At 37.2% G+C, this 16,026-nt stretch overlaps 1 protein-coding gene across 2 annotated transcripts in view; it reads left to right on the top strand.

Moving 5' to 3' along the window:
• The first annotated feature begins 1,552 nt into the window (after positions 1–1,552).
• The window catches only part of LOC306880220 (aryl hydrocarbon receptor nuclear translocator 2), a 106,701-nt gene continuing 92,227 nt past the window's right edge, over positions 1,553–16,026 (top strand). Inside the window, exons 1-2 of one of the 2 annotated variants that reach the window (XM_079433592.1) lie at positions 1,553–1,993; positions 9,083–9,197. In XM_079433592.1, coding sequence (XP_079289718.1) covers positions 1,963–1,993; positions 9,083–9,197 — 146 coding nt within the window. In that variant the 5' untranslated portion in view covers positions 1,553–1,962. The remainder of the gene's footprint in view (positions 1,994–9,082; positions 9,198–16,026) is intronic. The other variant, XM_079433593.1, reaches the window with a different exon arrangement.

Raw genomic sequence — 16,026 nt, 5'->3', positions numbered from 1 at the left:
ACAGTGGAGCATTAATGGAGCCTATACCTCACCAGTCACCACTGGCCTGATAAAGGAATGTGTGCTTAAAAGATAACACCTAAATCTTAAAACACTAACTTTGGGATTTAGGATCCAATTTAGACGAACTTGCACTGAACAATGAGTGATGGTAAATGATTTTGGAGCACTGTGATATGACGGGTTACTGTATGACAGTGGCATTCCTTGGGACCTTGACCTCAATAGAAATCTATTCATGGAATTCATCTTCAGATTTTTCTCTAGGCACAGATTAATCAGGAAAAGCCCAGTGGAAATAATGCTAAAATCATATTACACCCCTGATGTTCTATAGCTCACTTATATTTTTTTTCCACGTAAGATCGCGCTTGGCCATTTGTTGGTCTACCTTGAATGGCTTCCGGTGGCATTCGATAGTTATTTTACCTGTAGGCTACAAAAACAGACCATTTTTGGTACCATGTTATTTTAACTCATTATCATAATCATAAAACACTGGCTTCTAGCGCAAACAGTTTTAGTGTTAACTGCACGTTGTTATTTTGTAGTTATTTACATAACCGCTAATGAAATTTCTGGAAATAGCTAACTTCCACATTGTGAAATAAAGTTGTTAGATAGACCAGTTCTAAAAACTAGATAATATGACCAAACAAACTGATTTAAGGGAAATCCAAGACCATATTGTGCAATCTAATCATCTAATTGATGATGACTCTCATATAGGCCAATCAAACATGCTTTTGGATACAAAAATAATGTATTAGAATAATGGCAACCATTTAACATAAATATCTAACTTAAGCTTGTTATATGATTTAACATCCCATCCGGCCAATATTATGGCCAAAATCAGATCAGAATCAGAATGAGAATTAGATTTATTCTCCAAGTGTGTGCAAACACACAAGGAATTTGTTGTGGTTTTTAAAGGAGCTCTTACATGCAGGCCTATCTGAAATGAGAACCGAAATCATTTAAATAACACTTAACAACAAAGTGTATGAATCTGGAACAAAAGATTTATGTACAGATTTGTGCATTTTAAGTGTATGCTAAATATATGTTGTAATCAGTAAAGCTCAATGAAACTTAAGTGAAAATATATTTTATATCCAATTGGTTTCAGGTGCAGTTTCTAATCTTACAGTAGGTTGTTCTTCAAATGCGACTTCAATGCATTTTCTTGGATTGAAATATATGGAGGCCAAGCATACATTTTTTAATGTTAAAAAAAATGGCCAAAAGTGTAGACCATTGATAGAAAATATAAGCTATTTATGCATTTTGGAACACATTTTAGCAAATATATTTTGGCTTTTTATATATATATAACGAGGCATATTTTCACAATGAACCCTGCCATTAATTAAAAATATATATTTTTAATGGATTTAATTTAAATCCGCTATTTTGGGCAAAATTATTATGTTCTTAGTTTAGAATAATTCACAATATCTTTGTAATCTAAGACAGTTTTGAATTATGAGTTTCAAATATACAAAGGCACCTCAGAGAAAACAAATGTGACTTTTGGCTCGAAACCCTCACAGACACGGTGCGTACACTCTGCATATTATTATTATACAGATCATCTCAGTACAGCCAGTGATGTCTGTGCTCATGATCATAATAAAGCAACAACGCCAGAGTGGCTTCCAGCCCGGTTTGAAGTTCTTGGAGGGCAGAAACGCGCTGAAGCTGCTGCGTGGGGCCTGCATTCATTAATTCAGCGAAGTCTCGCGGTGTTCACGCAACCTCTCAGACATCTTGCGTTTGTCAGACCGCTACATGCACGAGCAGAAACGCAGCAAAATCCCACCCAGCATCGCTCGACCGCCATCACATCTTCACGCGCGGGGCTGAACTGAGTTTGCGCGTTCGAGACACTCGGAGAGGATCGCGTGCAGCGGTTTTTTTTTGTATTGTGCGTCATTTCTGCGTTTCCACTCAGGCAATATGGCAACACCCGCCGCTGTAAACCCATCGGGTGAGTAGCGATTTTACCCCTGTGCTTTTAAAAACAACGTATGTGGCGTCTCAACGGAACCCGAACGTCGGCTTTTTACGCAATATTGTGTTTTCACGCTAACAAAAGAAACCGCGACGCTTTAAACGCACGCGAGCACCCCCTCCCCCCCACGCGAGTAACAACATCGCCATTTAAAATTTTAAACGCTACATTGTATCATCACGTAACGTTTGTTCTTGTATAGAACGTCGTGCGAGTGTATTGTGATGTATCACAGTTGGCTTTATTCTGCCTCGGCTTGCTGCTAATGCAAATTAGATGCTGAATACATTTGCCACAAGCGAGTACGTGCTTTGAGTTCCTTGATACGCGACTGCTGGATCTCATACGTTGTTTATGGGTCTGTAATTGTCAAGTGAGGTTTTTTGGCATGAGATGGAGCGAATAACACACTCAACCGCTTTACTTCCTCTGCCTGTTGATTCATTGCGAAATTGATGTGGAATAGTCAAGTTTATTGTCATCTGTACAAATGGGTTTTGCAAATATAACGCTGATTTTGAGGCGTCTGTGACAACAGACCGACAAACAACGATCATTATTTACAAATTAGTAGCAGGGATGAGACAAAACGGTAAAGTGACAGTGCGAGATGTAAACATGAGCACGGATAGTTGGTGAAAGACTGTCATGAGCTCATGCAGAGAACTTTTTAATGCAAGTTTGCATGAATGCGTTAAGTTTTTTAGTCGTTGAATTGTTGTTTTGGGTTTTAATGCCGTCCTGTCTCCAGAGTCACGGTGTTGTGGGCATCTGTGGTCTATTTTAGTCATTATAGAATGGTCTCATGTTTTTACCAGCTCAGAACAGCAACCAAAAAGGATGTTGAAGGTCAAACTTATGAAAAATTAATGTAAATAATATTTAAAATAGCAGAGATGCACAGATATAGAAATGTTGGGAAGCCAGAAGTCATGCTTCAAGTGGATTCAGGCATCAAACTATTCAAACTGTAAAGCAAAAATATGAAATTAGATTTTAGATTTTTGTAACCGCTTATTTAATGCATCAGAGGCCCAGACTGAGCAAAAATAAGCAATTTTGTGCAGTTGTTATTTTTGGCCAAAAAGTGAGATACGATTCTGATGTCTTTTAATGTAAATCAATGAGATGTTTAGGGTATAGCAGACTACGTGCATAACCCTATATCTCCCAGTAAAATGACTTTTTATATGCTTAGTTTCAATGATTCAAGGCGACATGATGATGATTGAGAGATGAACAGATAAATGTTCCTCAAAAGCCTGAAAGCTGGTCATATTTCATACTCTCATTTCTGACATTATCTATAAAGCGGTGTATGATAAACAAATAAACCTAAGTTGCTTCAGTCCAGAAAGTGTTCATCTTGAAATGCAACTAAAAATATAAAAGTTAGTCTTCTGTTTACTTTATAAAGATTACACAGCAAAAAGGTGTATTGTACAATTTGTACAACTGTACTAAAAAGGCTTTTTGCTTGCTGAAAATGTATGAACCACCCGATCAGATGACTGAAAGCATGTAGAAGATTATGTGCAACAGGTTTTTGGAAAAGTTTTGATCATGTTGATAATTTATACGCCTTAGAAATTCACTCATCAGCTATTTTTACATACAATATTATCTGATTCTAGAATTGTGCTGATAAAACTGATACTCTGTTTTAAAAAAAAAAAATCTTCTGATGCATTTAAATAAAACAAACTTGTTTAGTGTTTGTTCACTGGAAGCCTACTGCTGCTCAGTTTATTTAGTCACTTGCTAAAGTAAATTACACTCCATGACTCCGTTGCTTCCACGAACACTCTTTCCCCCCAGCGGGCAATTCCTGCCCCACCACCTCATTGTAAATGCAAATGAGTCGAAATGAATAAAGAATGTGAGCGTTATTAGCACCTGGTTGACACGCCGAGCTGCCAAGCACGCTTTAAAATGCACAAGAGCATTCTGGGATGGAGTCACGTGACTGTAGTTGAACTGAAGGGCACTTTGTTTTAAAGTCAGCTAGCTTCTATTTCACTTACTTAACAAATCTGTAGGCCATCTGTACTTTTACCGTTATGCCCACAATGCTTAGCAAAAGGCCGCGATAAGAACGTATTTCGTACAAATAGCAGTAGACATTTGTGAATAGGGATTACAGGCACAGTTGATTAGCCACAGTTCGGACTGTTTGCAGACCTCTTGTGTTTGTGAAGGAAGCCTTTCTGTTGAAAGCAGTGACGGATAACACGACTGACCGGAAGTGTAGCATTGCTAAGAAGGAATTATGTGCATATGGTGTGCTGCATGAGGTAGCAAATGCTAAAGAATTGACTTTTTCTCATTTTCATTTCTACCTTGCTGGATTTGGGCTTTGAGATTGATATATGAGGATATATACTTGACAGTATAAGTGTGTGAAATATGCTATACTGTTTATGCCGTATTCAGCTGATATGTTTTACAGATCAGCTGAATACGGCATAAACAGCTGATATGTTTTACAGATGTGTGTTTATTTATGTGTATTTATTTATGTGTACGAACCAAGTTCCTAATCACCAAATAGACATTGTTGACAAGTTGTTTGTTGTTTTGCCAAATTAGAAAGTTGCATTCAGAACGAATCATTTTTGCAGGTTAGATTCAGTAACAAACCGAAGTTTTGAGTTCTGAAAGTTGCAATATGTTTTCATAGCTGTTGAACTCTGATAATCAAAATTTTCATTATATGGCCCATCCTTGCATGAAACATTTGCAAGTGATTGGACTTTTGTCAAGAAATACAGCATTGTCTTACAGTTTCTGTAAGCACTTGAAATGAGAATAAAGCTAAAAAAGTCACTGAGGACAATTACACATGCATTACTGAAGCATGCTTTCGATTTTTCTGTTGACCATCATGTCCGAAATTATCCAGAACGTTTGGCAGTGTGAACTTTCTTTGGCTGCGTAACAATAGACAGAAGAGAAGAGTCATTGTTCACGTGTGTGCTATCAGAGGAAGGGTGTTAATTCAATAGTTAATTCAGTAGTTTCTTCCTTTAAACTTGTAGGTTTCTGAACCGTTCCTGCTCGGAAGCACTCAATTGAGAAACTCTTTTCTGCATGGAAATGTGCCAAGTGTCGCTTCGACCTCACTGAATTGCTCCTTTCACTCTCTTTTAAGTGCTGCTGGAGAATAAAGGAACTAAATGCTTGACTTCTGAACGGGTTATTTTCCGTTCTTCATTTTTGGTCGTCCTTGTGTTTGGAATGGCCTGATTCCATATTATTCTGCCACAGCTTCTGGTTTTATAGGGTTTTAGCAATTATATAAAAAGGTTTGGCAGTCCATTCTGAAGTTTCTAGTCAGTTTGCTCAGATTAAAATAATACACAGGGCTGCAAACTCAGCAAAATGTACTGCTTTGAAATTAGTTTTGTATGTAATTTGTAATGATTAGTTTATTTTTTCATGGAAAGGTGCAAGAGAGAAAGGCTCAAATGTTAAATTTAATGCGGTGTTTGTTTTAAGTCCATGTAAATGTCAGCCCTGAAAATGTGTTTTCATGGCCGGTCATGTGCTTGACTATCAGTTCACTCAGAGACTGACAACTTTCAAGGTCTACAGAGAAAAAACTTTTGATTTACTAGTAATTTTATATAGCAAAAATTGATAAGTAAGCCTAAACATGAGTTATTATTGCCTGATATTTGTCCATTTTGAGATTATCATCAGCGGCCAATGACCATGTTGGTTTGATGAATTAACAAACTTAGCATTGGCTCTCTTTATTGTTAGTTTCAAAGTTTACCAGCAGACTGTTTTCATAAAACAAGTTTTCCAAATAAGCCAGGTTTATATAAGCCAGACTTATTGTCATTTGATTTAGTTCAAAATAAGTCAGACTAACTCAAATAAGCCTGGCTTATTTGGTAAACTTGTTTTATGATAGTTAGTTTGTGATTTAGTTGATAATATTGCCACTTTTAGTGTGTATGTGTGCAATAATTTGGTTGTATGTGATTATAGACCGCATGGGTTGATGTTTTTGCTCACGAAGGCTACATTTATTTGATCAAAAATACAGTAAAAACAGTAAAATTCTGAAATATAACAAAAAAATTTTTTTTATTTGAATATAATTTAAAATGTAATTTATTCCTGTGATGAAAAGCTGAATTTTCAGCATCATTATTACTTTAGTCTTCAGTGTTACGTGATCCTTCAGAAATCAGTCTAATATGCTGATTTGCTGCTCATTTATTACTGTTATTATTATTATAATCAATGCTGAAAAAAGTTGTGCTGAATCATAGTTTTGTGGAAACTGCAATACATTTTTTTCAGGATTCTTTGATGGATAAAAAGAAAAAAACAACTTTTGTTTGAAATGAAAATCTATTGTAACAGTATAAATCTCTTTGCTATCACTTTTGATCAATTAAAAGTATCTTTGCTTAATAAAAAATACTTTTATTCTAAAAGAAAAAGTTTTACTGACTCAAACTTTCAAACAGTAATCTGTTTGCATTAATTCAAGTACCCTAGTCTAATGCATCGGCCATTGAAATGCCAAAATCGACTGAGCCTCTGCCGCATAGCATACCCACAATCCTGTGCTGAAGTCCTGATAATCCAGATCTGAATCATTCCTCCAAAGAAATCAATTTATCAAAGTTTACAGCACAGATCTGTAAAGACGGGCCGTGGTCCAAGACAGCGTGGTGTTCTGGGAAGGTTTTCTTTACGCATTGATTAAGAATTTGCTCATTTGGCCAGTTTCTGTCTCAATGGAGTTCGCTTCTCGCACAAATCACGAAATGAGACGTGCTGTCCACATTTATAAAGAGCTCAGACATTACACGCGATCCTAAGGGACAGGGGAGCCGTGTGGATGCTTTGTTTTGGGGCAGATCTGAATGAAACAGGCCTCTGGTCATTAGAATGATTCGGAGGAGAGAAGAGAGAGAGGAGCGTGTGAGCTGTTGAGTCGTGATTTAAAAGGAGAGACAGCGGTGTCCTATCTGTCTTCCAACCTTCACTCCGTCCCACGAGACAGATTAATGAGTTTGACCTGAGGGCTTTCTGACATAGAACGACAACGGATGAGGGAGCTTTAGAAAGTTCTGCAAAGCAGTGAGGCGCCTGAAAAGAAGATATTTTGAAGAATGTTTGCACAGCTTTTTCCATGCAGTGAAAGCATACGGTGACCAGCACTAAAAACATTTTAACCCTGTACAGCCTGGCTTATAGTAGTATTTTTTTTTAATTGGTTATATATTTTTTTTTATATTTTTTTAATAATTTTTTTTTTTAATGTTTAGACAGAATCTAAATGAACAAATCTGCCATATTTGCTAGATCAGGCTTTTAGGGCTCATATTGCGTGATATAAGAATATGGAGGAATTTTCTTCTCAGAGTCTCAGAGATATGCAATTTGTTGCAGATGCTGATGTTTGTATGGCCTAAAAGTAAGATGAAATTCAAATAGCTTGTAATGGAAATCAATGAGATCTGTTTAATAGAATAACAGACTACTATATATAGGCTAAAGTTGCCACACTATATCTCCCAATAATGTTATTTTAATGCTTCGTTTATGATCAAAGCTTTGTAGTTTAACATGTAATGCAATGCCATACAATGATGATTGTTAGATGAACAAATAAACATTTCTCAAAAACCTGATGATCATTTTCTCAAAAAATGTTATCATAATCAAGTAAACCTATGTTGCTTCAGTCCAGTAAGTGTTTATTTTGAAATATTACTAACCATATAAATGTTACCATTGCGTTTACTTTATAAAAACAAGCAAAGATTTCACAACTAAAAAGACATGTGAACCACAAAATAAAATAAAAACCAGACATAAAACTAAATAATATATATATAAAGAAAATTACTAAAACTTTAACTTAGAGTAGAAACAGAGAATATAGTATATATATATATATATATACATACATGCATACATACACAGAATAACACTGGTTTGCATAATCTTAAAAGTTAACTTGTGGCAGCCTTAAGCAGTTTTTAGCCCATTTGAATTCTTCTCATAGATTGGGGTTTCTCTTGTACCTTCACATGTACTGAGGTGTAAGTTTGTAAACCTCATAAATGAATAATGAAAACTCAGCAAAAGGGTCTGCTCAGCTCCAGAGTACAGGAGAACTGGAAGGCAGACTTTATAAAATATTAATATGATTCTGCAATCATCAGGCTGAACATGTCAGAGTGTGTTCATTTTCTCAGCCAGCTGCTGTTGGCGATGTTAGTCTGTGTGTGTGTGTGTGTGTGTCTGTCACACATACTGATACTGTGTAATTAGTGCAATGATTTTTGATGCATTTTGTCTTGCTTTGTGACCAGCAACACACAAATACATTGTTTTTTAAATTTTATTTTATATTTGTGTGTACACTACTGTTCAAAAGTTTGGGGTCATTAAGATTTTTTTCAAAAGAAATTAATACTTTTATTCTGTAAGTATACATTGAATTATCTTTATAATGATCTAAAAGATTTCTATTTCAAATAAATGTGGTTCTTTTTTAACTTTTTATTCATCTGAAAACATTCTGAAAAATAAAACGTATCACCGTTTCCACAAAAATATTAAACAGCACAGCTGAGCAGCAAATCAGCATATTAGACTGATTTCTGAAGGATCATGTGACACTGAAGACTGGAGTAATGATGCTGGAAATACAGCTTTGTAGACAACAGTCATTATAAATGGCAATAATATGTCATAATATTACTGTGTTTTTGATTAAATAAATGCAGCTTTGGTGAGCATAAGAGACTTCTTTCACATTAAAATATAAAAAAAATCTTACTGACCCCCAAACGTTTGAATACTGTGAAATTTGCATGTTATTGCTCTGATTATATTTCGTCAGCTTTGACGGAGAATTCATAATGCGAATACATGTTTGACAAAGAGTAGATGATATGTTCACTGTTTATTCAAAATGTGTCAATGCTTGGTATTTTATTTATGGGGTAAAATTCATCTAGCATGTAGATCATCATTTATACACCAGCTGTATGTATGTGGCTGATGGTGAAGATGTTTTCTGTCTTTCAGAAATGGGCACGGATCTGCCGGGGCCGGTGGCCATGCCGGGCGCTGTGGTGGGCGTGGGTCAGGTCAGGATGGCGGGCGCCATGTCGGGGCGAGGAGGCAAGCGGAGATCAGTGGGGTGAGTTATTCTGCTGAACAGCGTATTATTTTCATAACTGTAGATGCTCTGTTTAATGTGACACTTAACAGTTCAATATAGTGTCTTGCAAATGACAAAAATATAAATAGAGAAGTCAGAACTATCCATTTTCTTTGTTGTTTAGCTGTTGGGTACAATTGCACAGGTTGTTTTTGTTCTTTCTTTAATAGCCCATTAATCAAAAAAATTCTGAAATTGCCAAGAAACAAAAAAGTATGTAGAAAAATATCCCATCATTAGAATATAATGTGTAAGATTGATAGATAAATAATTAATGCATCAACAGCCATTTATTATTATTATTTGAATTAATACATTATGGGATGATTGTTCATTCAGATATCCAACTTACTTTAAAGAATGAAGCTATATATACAGTGAGGTCAATAAGTATTTGATCACCCTGTGATTGTGCAAGTTCTCTTACTTAGAAATCATGGAGGGGTCTACAATTTTCAGCATAGGTGCATTTCCACTGTGAGAGACAGAATCTAAAAATAAAAATCCGGAAACCACATTGTATGATTTTTTTTAACAATTTATTTGTGAATTACTGTGTCAAGTAAGTATTTGATCACTTGCTTATCCGCCAGCTTTCTGACCCTCAAAGACCTGTTATTTTGCTTTTAAATAGTCCAGCTACACTCTGATCATGATTCTAAATTAGTAGCAACTGTTTGAGGTCGCTAGCTGTCATAAAGACACCTGTGCACCCCACAATCAGCCAAAGTCTAAGTAGCAACATGGGCAAAATCAAAGAGCTGTCAAAAGACACGAGACAAAATTGTAGACCTTCACAAAGCTGGAAAGGGCTACGAGGCAATTGCCAAGCAGCTTGGTGAAAAAAGAACAACTGTTGGAGCAATTGTCATAAAATGGAAGAGGCTAATGATGACTGTCAATGTCCCTCGGACTGGGGCCCCACGGAAGATCTCCTCGTGGGGTATCAATGATGCTAAGAATGGTGAAGAATCAGCCCAGAACTACACGGGAGGAGCTGGTCAATGCCGTGAAGAGAGCTGGGACCATCGTTTCCAAGGCTACTATCAGTAATACACTAAGACGTCATGGTTTAAAATCTTGCATCGCACGGAAGGTTCCCCTGCTTAAGTCAGCCCATGTCCAGGCCCGTCTGAAGTTTGCCAGGGACCATCTGGATGATCCAGAGGAGTCATGGGAGAAAGTCCTGTGGTCAGATGAGACCAAAGTAGAACTTTTTGGTCTTAACTCCATTCGCCGTGTTTGGAGGAAGAATAATGATGAGTATCATCCCAATAATACCATACCTACAGTGAAGCATGGGGCTGGAAGCATCATGCTCTGGGGGTGTTTTTCTGCACAGGGGACAGGACGACTGCACTGTATTAAGGAGAGGATGAACGGGGCCATGTATTGTGACATATTGGGCAAAAACCTCCTTCCCTCAGTCAGAGCATTAAAGATGGGTCATGGCTGGGTCTTCCAACATGACAATGACCCAAAGCACACAGCCAGGAAAACCAAGGAGTGGCTCCATAAGAAGCATATCAAGGTTCTGGAGTGGCCTAGCCAGTCTCCATACCTAAATCCAATAGAAAATCTTTGGAGGGAGCTGAAACTCTGTGTTGCTCAGCGACAGCCCCGAAACCTGACAGATCTAGAGAAGATCTGTATGGAGGAGTGGGCCAAAATCCCTCCTGCAGTGTGTGCAAACCTGGTGAAGAACTACAGGAACCGTTTCACCTCTGTAATTGTTAACAAAGGCTTCTGTACCAAATATTAAAATTTTTTGACTCAAGTGATCAAATACTTATTTGACACAGTAATTCACAAATAAATTGTTAAAAAAATCATACAATGTGGTTTCCGGATTTTTATTTTTAGATTCTGTCTCTCACAGTGGAAATGCACCTATGCTGAAAATTGTAGACCCCTCCATGATTTCTAAGTAAGAGAACTTGCAAAATCACAGGGTGATCAAATACTTATTGACCTCACTGTACGTAAAAAATGTTGTTCTATTCTATGTTTATAATTTCTTTCTACATAACTTCTTCAATTGCATCATTTGTGTGATTTACACGTTTGTTAGTCTATTGAAGGTTATGTGATGCATACAGCAGGAAACATCATGAATCAAGAGTGTTTACAGTTGAAGGCAGCTTTAATGAGCTCATGAAATGATATGACTGTCTCTCAGAGCCCATTATGAAGGAGCGCTCATTTGTTTTCATTGTCTCTTATTATGTAACACTTTATTATTTATTTTGCAATTGAAAAGGTGTTCGGTGTTAATGAAAGGAAATAAGAACATTTCATTTATTGATTATCTTCCTCATGGATCTCCCGTACTGACATTACTGAGCTACATGTATGTACTTTATTAGAGGAAAATTGCTCTCATATTTTTCAGATAATCAACCACATTTATGCTGCATTTTGTGAAAAACATTTTAAATAATCTCCTAACAGGTGGAACTTGGTTAGCTTTATTCTGTGTCCATTATAGTGAAATATGAAAATTATACATTATATATTACACTCACCTAAAGGATTATTAGGAACACCTGTTCAATTTCTCATTAATGCAATTATCTAATCAACCAATCACATGGCAGTTGCTTCAATGTATTTAGGGGTGTGGTCCTGGTCAAGACAATCTCCTGAACTCCAAACTGAATGTCAGAATGGGAAAGAAAGGTGATTTAAGCAATTTTGATCGTGGCATGGTTGTTGGTGCCAGACGGGCCGGTCTGAGTATTTCACAATCAGTATGCGGCAGTCCTGTGGGCGAAAATGCCTTGTTGATGCTAGAGGTCAGAGGAGAATGGGCCGAATGATTCAAGCTGATAGAAGAGCAACTTTGACTGAAATAACCACTCGTTACAACCGAGGTATGCAGCAAAGCATTTGTGAAGCCACAACACGCACAACCTTGAGGCGGATGGGCTACAACAGCAGAAGACCCCACCGGGAACCACTCATCTCCACTACAAATAGGAAAAAGAGGCTACAATTTGCACGAGCTCACCAAAATTGGACGGTTGAAGACTGGAAAAATGTTGCCTGGTCTGATGAGTCTCGATTTCTGTTGAGACATTCAGATGGTAGAGTCAGAATTTGGCGTGAACAGAATGAGAACATGGATCCATCATGCCTTGTTACCACTGTGCAGGCTGGTGGTGGTGGTGTAATGGTGTGGGGGATGTTTTCTTGGCACACTTTAGGCCCCTTAGTGCCAATTGGGCATCGTTTAAATGCCACGGCCTACCTGAGCATTGTTTCTGACCATGTCCATCCCTTTATGACCACCATGTACCCATCCTCTGATGGCTACTTCCAGCAGGATAATGCACCATGTCACAAAGCTCGAATCATTTCAAATTGGTTTCTTGAACATGACAATGAGTTCACTGTACTAAAATGGCCCCCACAGTCACCAGATCTCAACCCAATAGAGCATCTTTGGGATGTGGTGGAACGGGAGCTTCGTGCCCTGGATGTGCATCCCACAAATCTCCATCAACTGCAAGATGCTATCCTATCAATATGGGCCAACATTTCTAAAGAATGCTTTCAGCACCTTGTTGAATCAATGCCACGTAGAATTAAGGCAGTTCCGAAGGCGAAAGGGGGTCAAACACAGTATTAGTATGGTGTTCCTAATAATCCTTTAGGTGAGTGCATATATTTTTTGTATTATACAGTATTTAATAACTGTACAATAGGAGCACATATGTCTCTCAATAGGTAACAGTGGCATCTGCTGCGTTGGAGACAGGACTTCAGTTCCCAGCATGCACCACAGCATGAATAAATCACGCAATGTACAGCACAGTGTTTTATCTATTGACTGTGTAGTATGTGTATCAGTGTAGTGTGATTCTAAAATAAATAACTTATTTACATTTTTTTGTATTTTTTTTATATATATATATATATATTTATTATTATATATATATATATATATATATATATATTATTAATCTGTATTATAAATCATTTATATTTATACACACATATACACTCACTGGCCACTTTATTATGTACACCTTGCTAGTACCGGGTTTGACCCCCTTTTGCCTTCAGAACTGCCTTAATTCTTCATGGCATAGATTCAACAAGGTGTTGGAAACATTCTTTAGAGATTTTGGTCCATATTGACATGATAGCATCACGCAGTTGCTGCAGATTTGTCGGCTGCACATCCATGATGTGAATCTCCCGTTCCACCACATCCCAAAGGTGCTCTACTGGATTGAGATCTGGTGACTCTGGAGGCCATTTGAGTAAAGTGAAATCACTGTCATGTTCAAGAAACCAGTCTGAGATGATTTGAGCTTTGTGACATGGTGCATTATCCTGCTGGAAGTAGCCATCAGAAGATGGGTACACTGCAGTCATAAAGGGATGGACATGGTCAGCAACAATACTCAGGTAGGCTGTGGCGTTTAAACGATGCTCAATTGGTACTAAGGGGCTCAAAGTGTGCCAAGAAAATATCCCCCACACCATTACACCACCACCACCAGCCTGAACCGTTGAGACAAGGCAGGATGGATCCATGCTTTCATGTTCTTTACACCAAATTCTGACCCTACCATCTGAATGTTGCAGCAGAAATCTAGACTCATCAGACCAGGAAACATATTTCCAGACTTCTATTGTCCAATTTTGGTGAGCCTGTGCGAATTGTAGCCTCCGATTCCTGTTCTTAGCTGACAGGAGCAGCACCCGGTGTGGTCTTCTGCTGCTGTAGCCCATCTGCTTCAGGGTTCGACGTGTTGTGCGTTCAGAGATGGTATTCTGCATACCTTGGTAGTAACGAGTGGTTATTTGAATTACTGTTGCCTTTCTATCATATCTAACCAGTCTGCCCATTCTCCTCTGACATCAACAAGGCATTTTCATCCACACAACTGCCACTCACTGGATATTTTCTCTTTTTTGGACCATTCTCTGTAAACCATAGAGATGGTTGTGCGTGAAAATCCCAGTAGATCAGCAGTTTTTGAAATACTCAGACCAGCCCGTCTGGCACCAACAACCATTCGGTTTGAACTTCAGCAAGTTGTCTTCACCACATCTAGATGCCTAAATGCATTGAGTTGCTGCAATGTGATTGGCTGATTAGCAATGTGTTACCAAGCAATTGAACAGGTGTACCTAATAAAGTGGCCTGTGTGTGTGTGTGTGTGTGTGTGTGTGTTATTTTTATATATATATATATATATATATATATATATATATGTGTGTGTATATATATGTATGTATATGTACACACACACACATGCACACAGTGCCCTCCATAAGTATTGGAACAGTAAAGACAAAATTGCTCTGTTGGCTGTGGAGTCAAGACATTTGCAAATATGATTAAAAGATGAATATGAGAAAACTACTGAATGTCACATTTTATTATTAGCCACATTTTATTATTATTATTATTTTATTATTATAAAGGTTCATCTTTGTCTCATCGGTCCATAAACACAGTTCCAAAGCTCTTCTGGCTCACCTTTGTGCTTTTTTGCAAACTCTAATCTTCTAATCTCCTTTCTATTTTTGGTGCTGGTCAGAGGTTTGCATCTTGCTGTGTAGCATCTGTAATTCTGTGTCAAAGTCTCCTGAGGACAGTAGATTGTCAGAGCATCACCCCAGCTTTCTGGAAGTTGTTGGTGATTTTACAGACAGGTCTTTTAGGGTTCATTTTCACAGTTTTTATGATTTGTCTGTCATCAACTACTGTTGTTTTCTCAGCCGATCAGGTCGTTGTTGGTTGCTGGTGTCGCTGGTGGTTTCCAAACTCTTGATTTCTACATGCCCTTTGTTTTTGCTATAGCTCTAATGGACTTCCTCTTTTCTTTTAGCATCCAAATTGCTTGCTTTTCTCTCAAAGTCAGCTCCCTCATCTTAGTCCTGGTTTGTGTGTGTCATCATCGATTGCAAGATTCAGAATACAGAAGTAATGGATATAACTGATACGACACATTCCCTGCTTTTAATATCTGAAGAATGAATGCAACAGGACACAGCTGATCACTTAGAAAGACCTGTGAGGCAACTGTTCCAATACTTATGCTCACATCAGATAGAGGGATGAAACTCTAAAAGTGCTGAACTTTTTATTTGGTAAACATATGTGTTGAAACGGCTAATAATAAAATGTGACATTCTGTAGTTTTGTCTCATATTCATCTTTTAATCATATTTGTAAATGTCTTGACTCCACAGCCAACAGAGCAATTTTGTCTTTACTGTTCCAGTATTTTTGGAGGGCACTGTGTATATGATTTTTTTTTAACAAACAGATGGTCAACTATAAATGCTAAAATAAGAAATATATTTTTTATTATTTAATATCTAATTTAATAAAGGGAACCAAAAAAAAAATATGTATGTATATGTATGTATGTATATGTATATACAGGTAGATAGATAATTTATAAATTTATTTTTAAAAAATGACACTTCATTTAAAAAAAAAAAAAAAAAAAAAAATATATATATATATGGAATTTATTTTTTATTTAATTGTCGTGCTTAGTTATTGGTTGAAAGAATGCATTTCTAAATGGCCACATATGGCCTGGCTGATACCTGCCTCATTCACTTTTAAGAGAGAAAGTACTGTTGAAACAATGATAGGAAATCATTTCAAATATAATTTAAGAAGTACCTAAATGTTTAGCCAGTTAAACTTCAATTTAAATTGAATACTCCTACTGTGGAAACGCTCTGTTTCGTGATCAGTAACATGAGGTGGTTTCCATGGAGAACACACTTCACCTGCCCACACAACAACATCAGAGAGGTTCTGATTCATAAA

The sequence above is a fragment of the Barbus barbus genome (assembly GCF_936440315.1).
Source record: "Barbus barbus genome assembly, chromosome: 2".
Lineage (NCBI taxonomy): Eukaryota > Metazoa > Chordata > Actinopteri > Cypriniformes > Cyprinidae > Barbus > Barbus barbus.
This window is presented reverse-complemented; position numbering and strand designations above follow the sequence as displayed.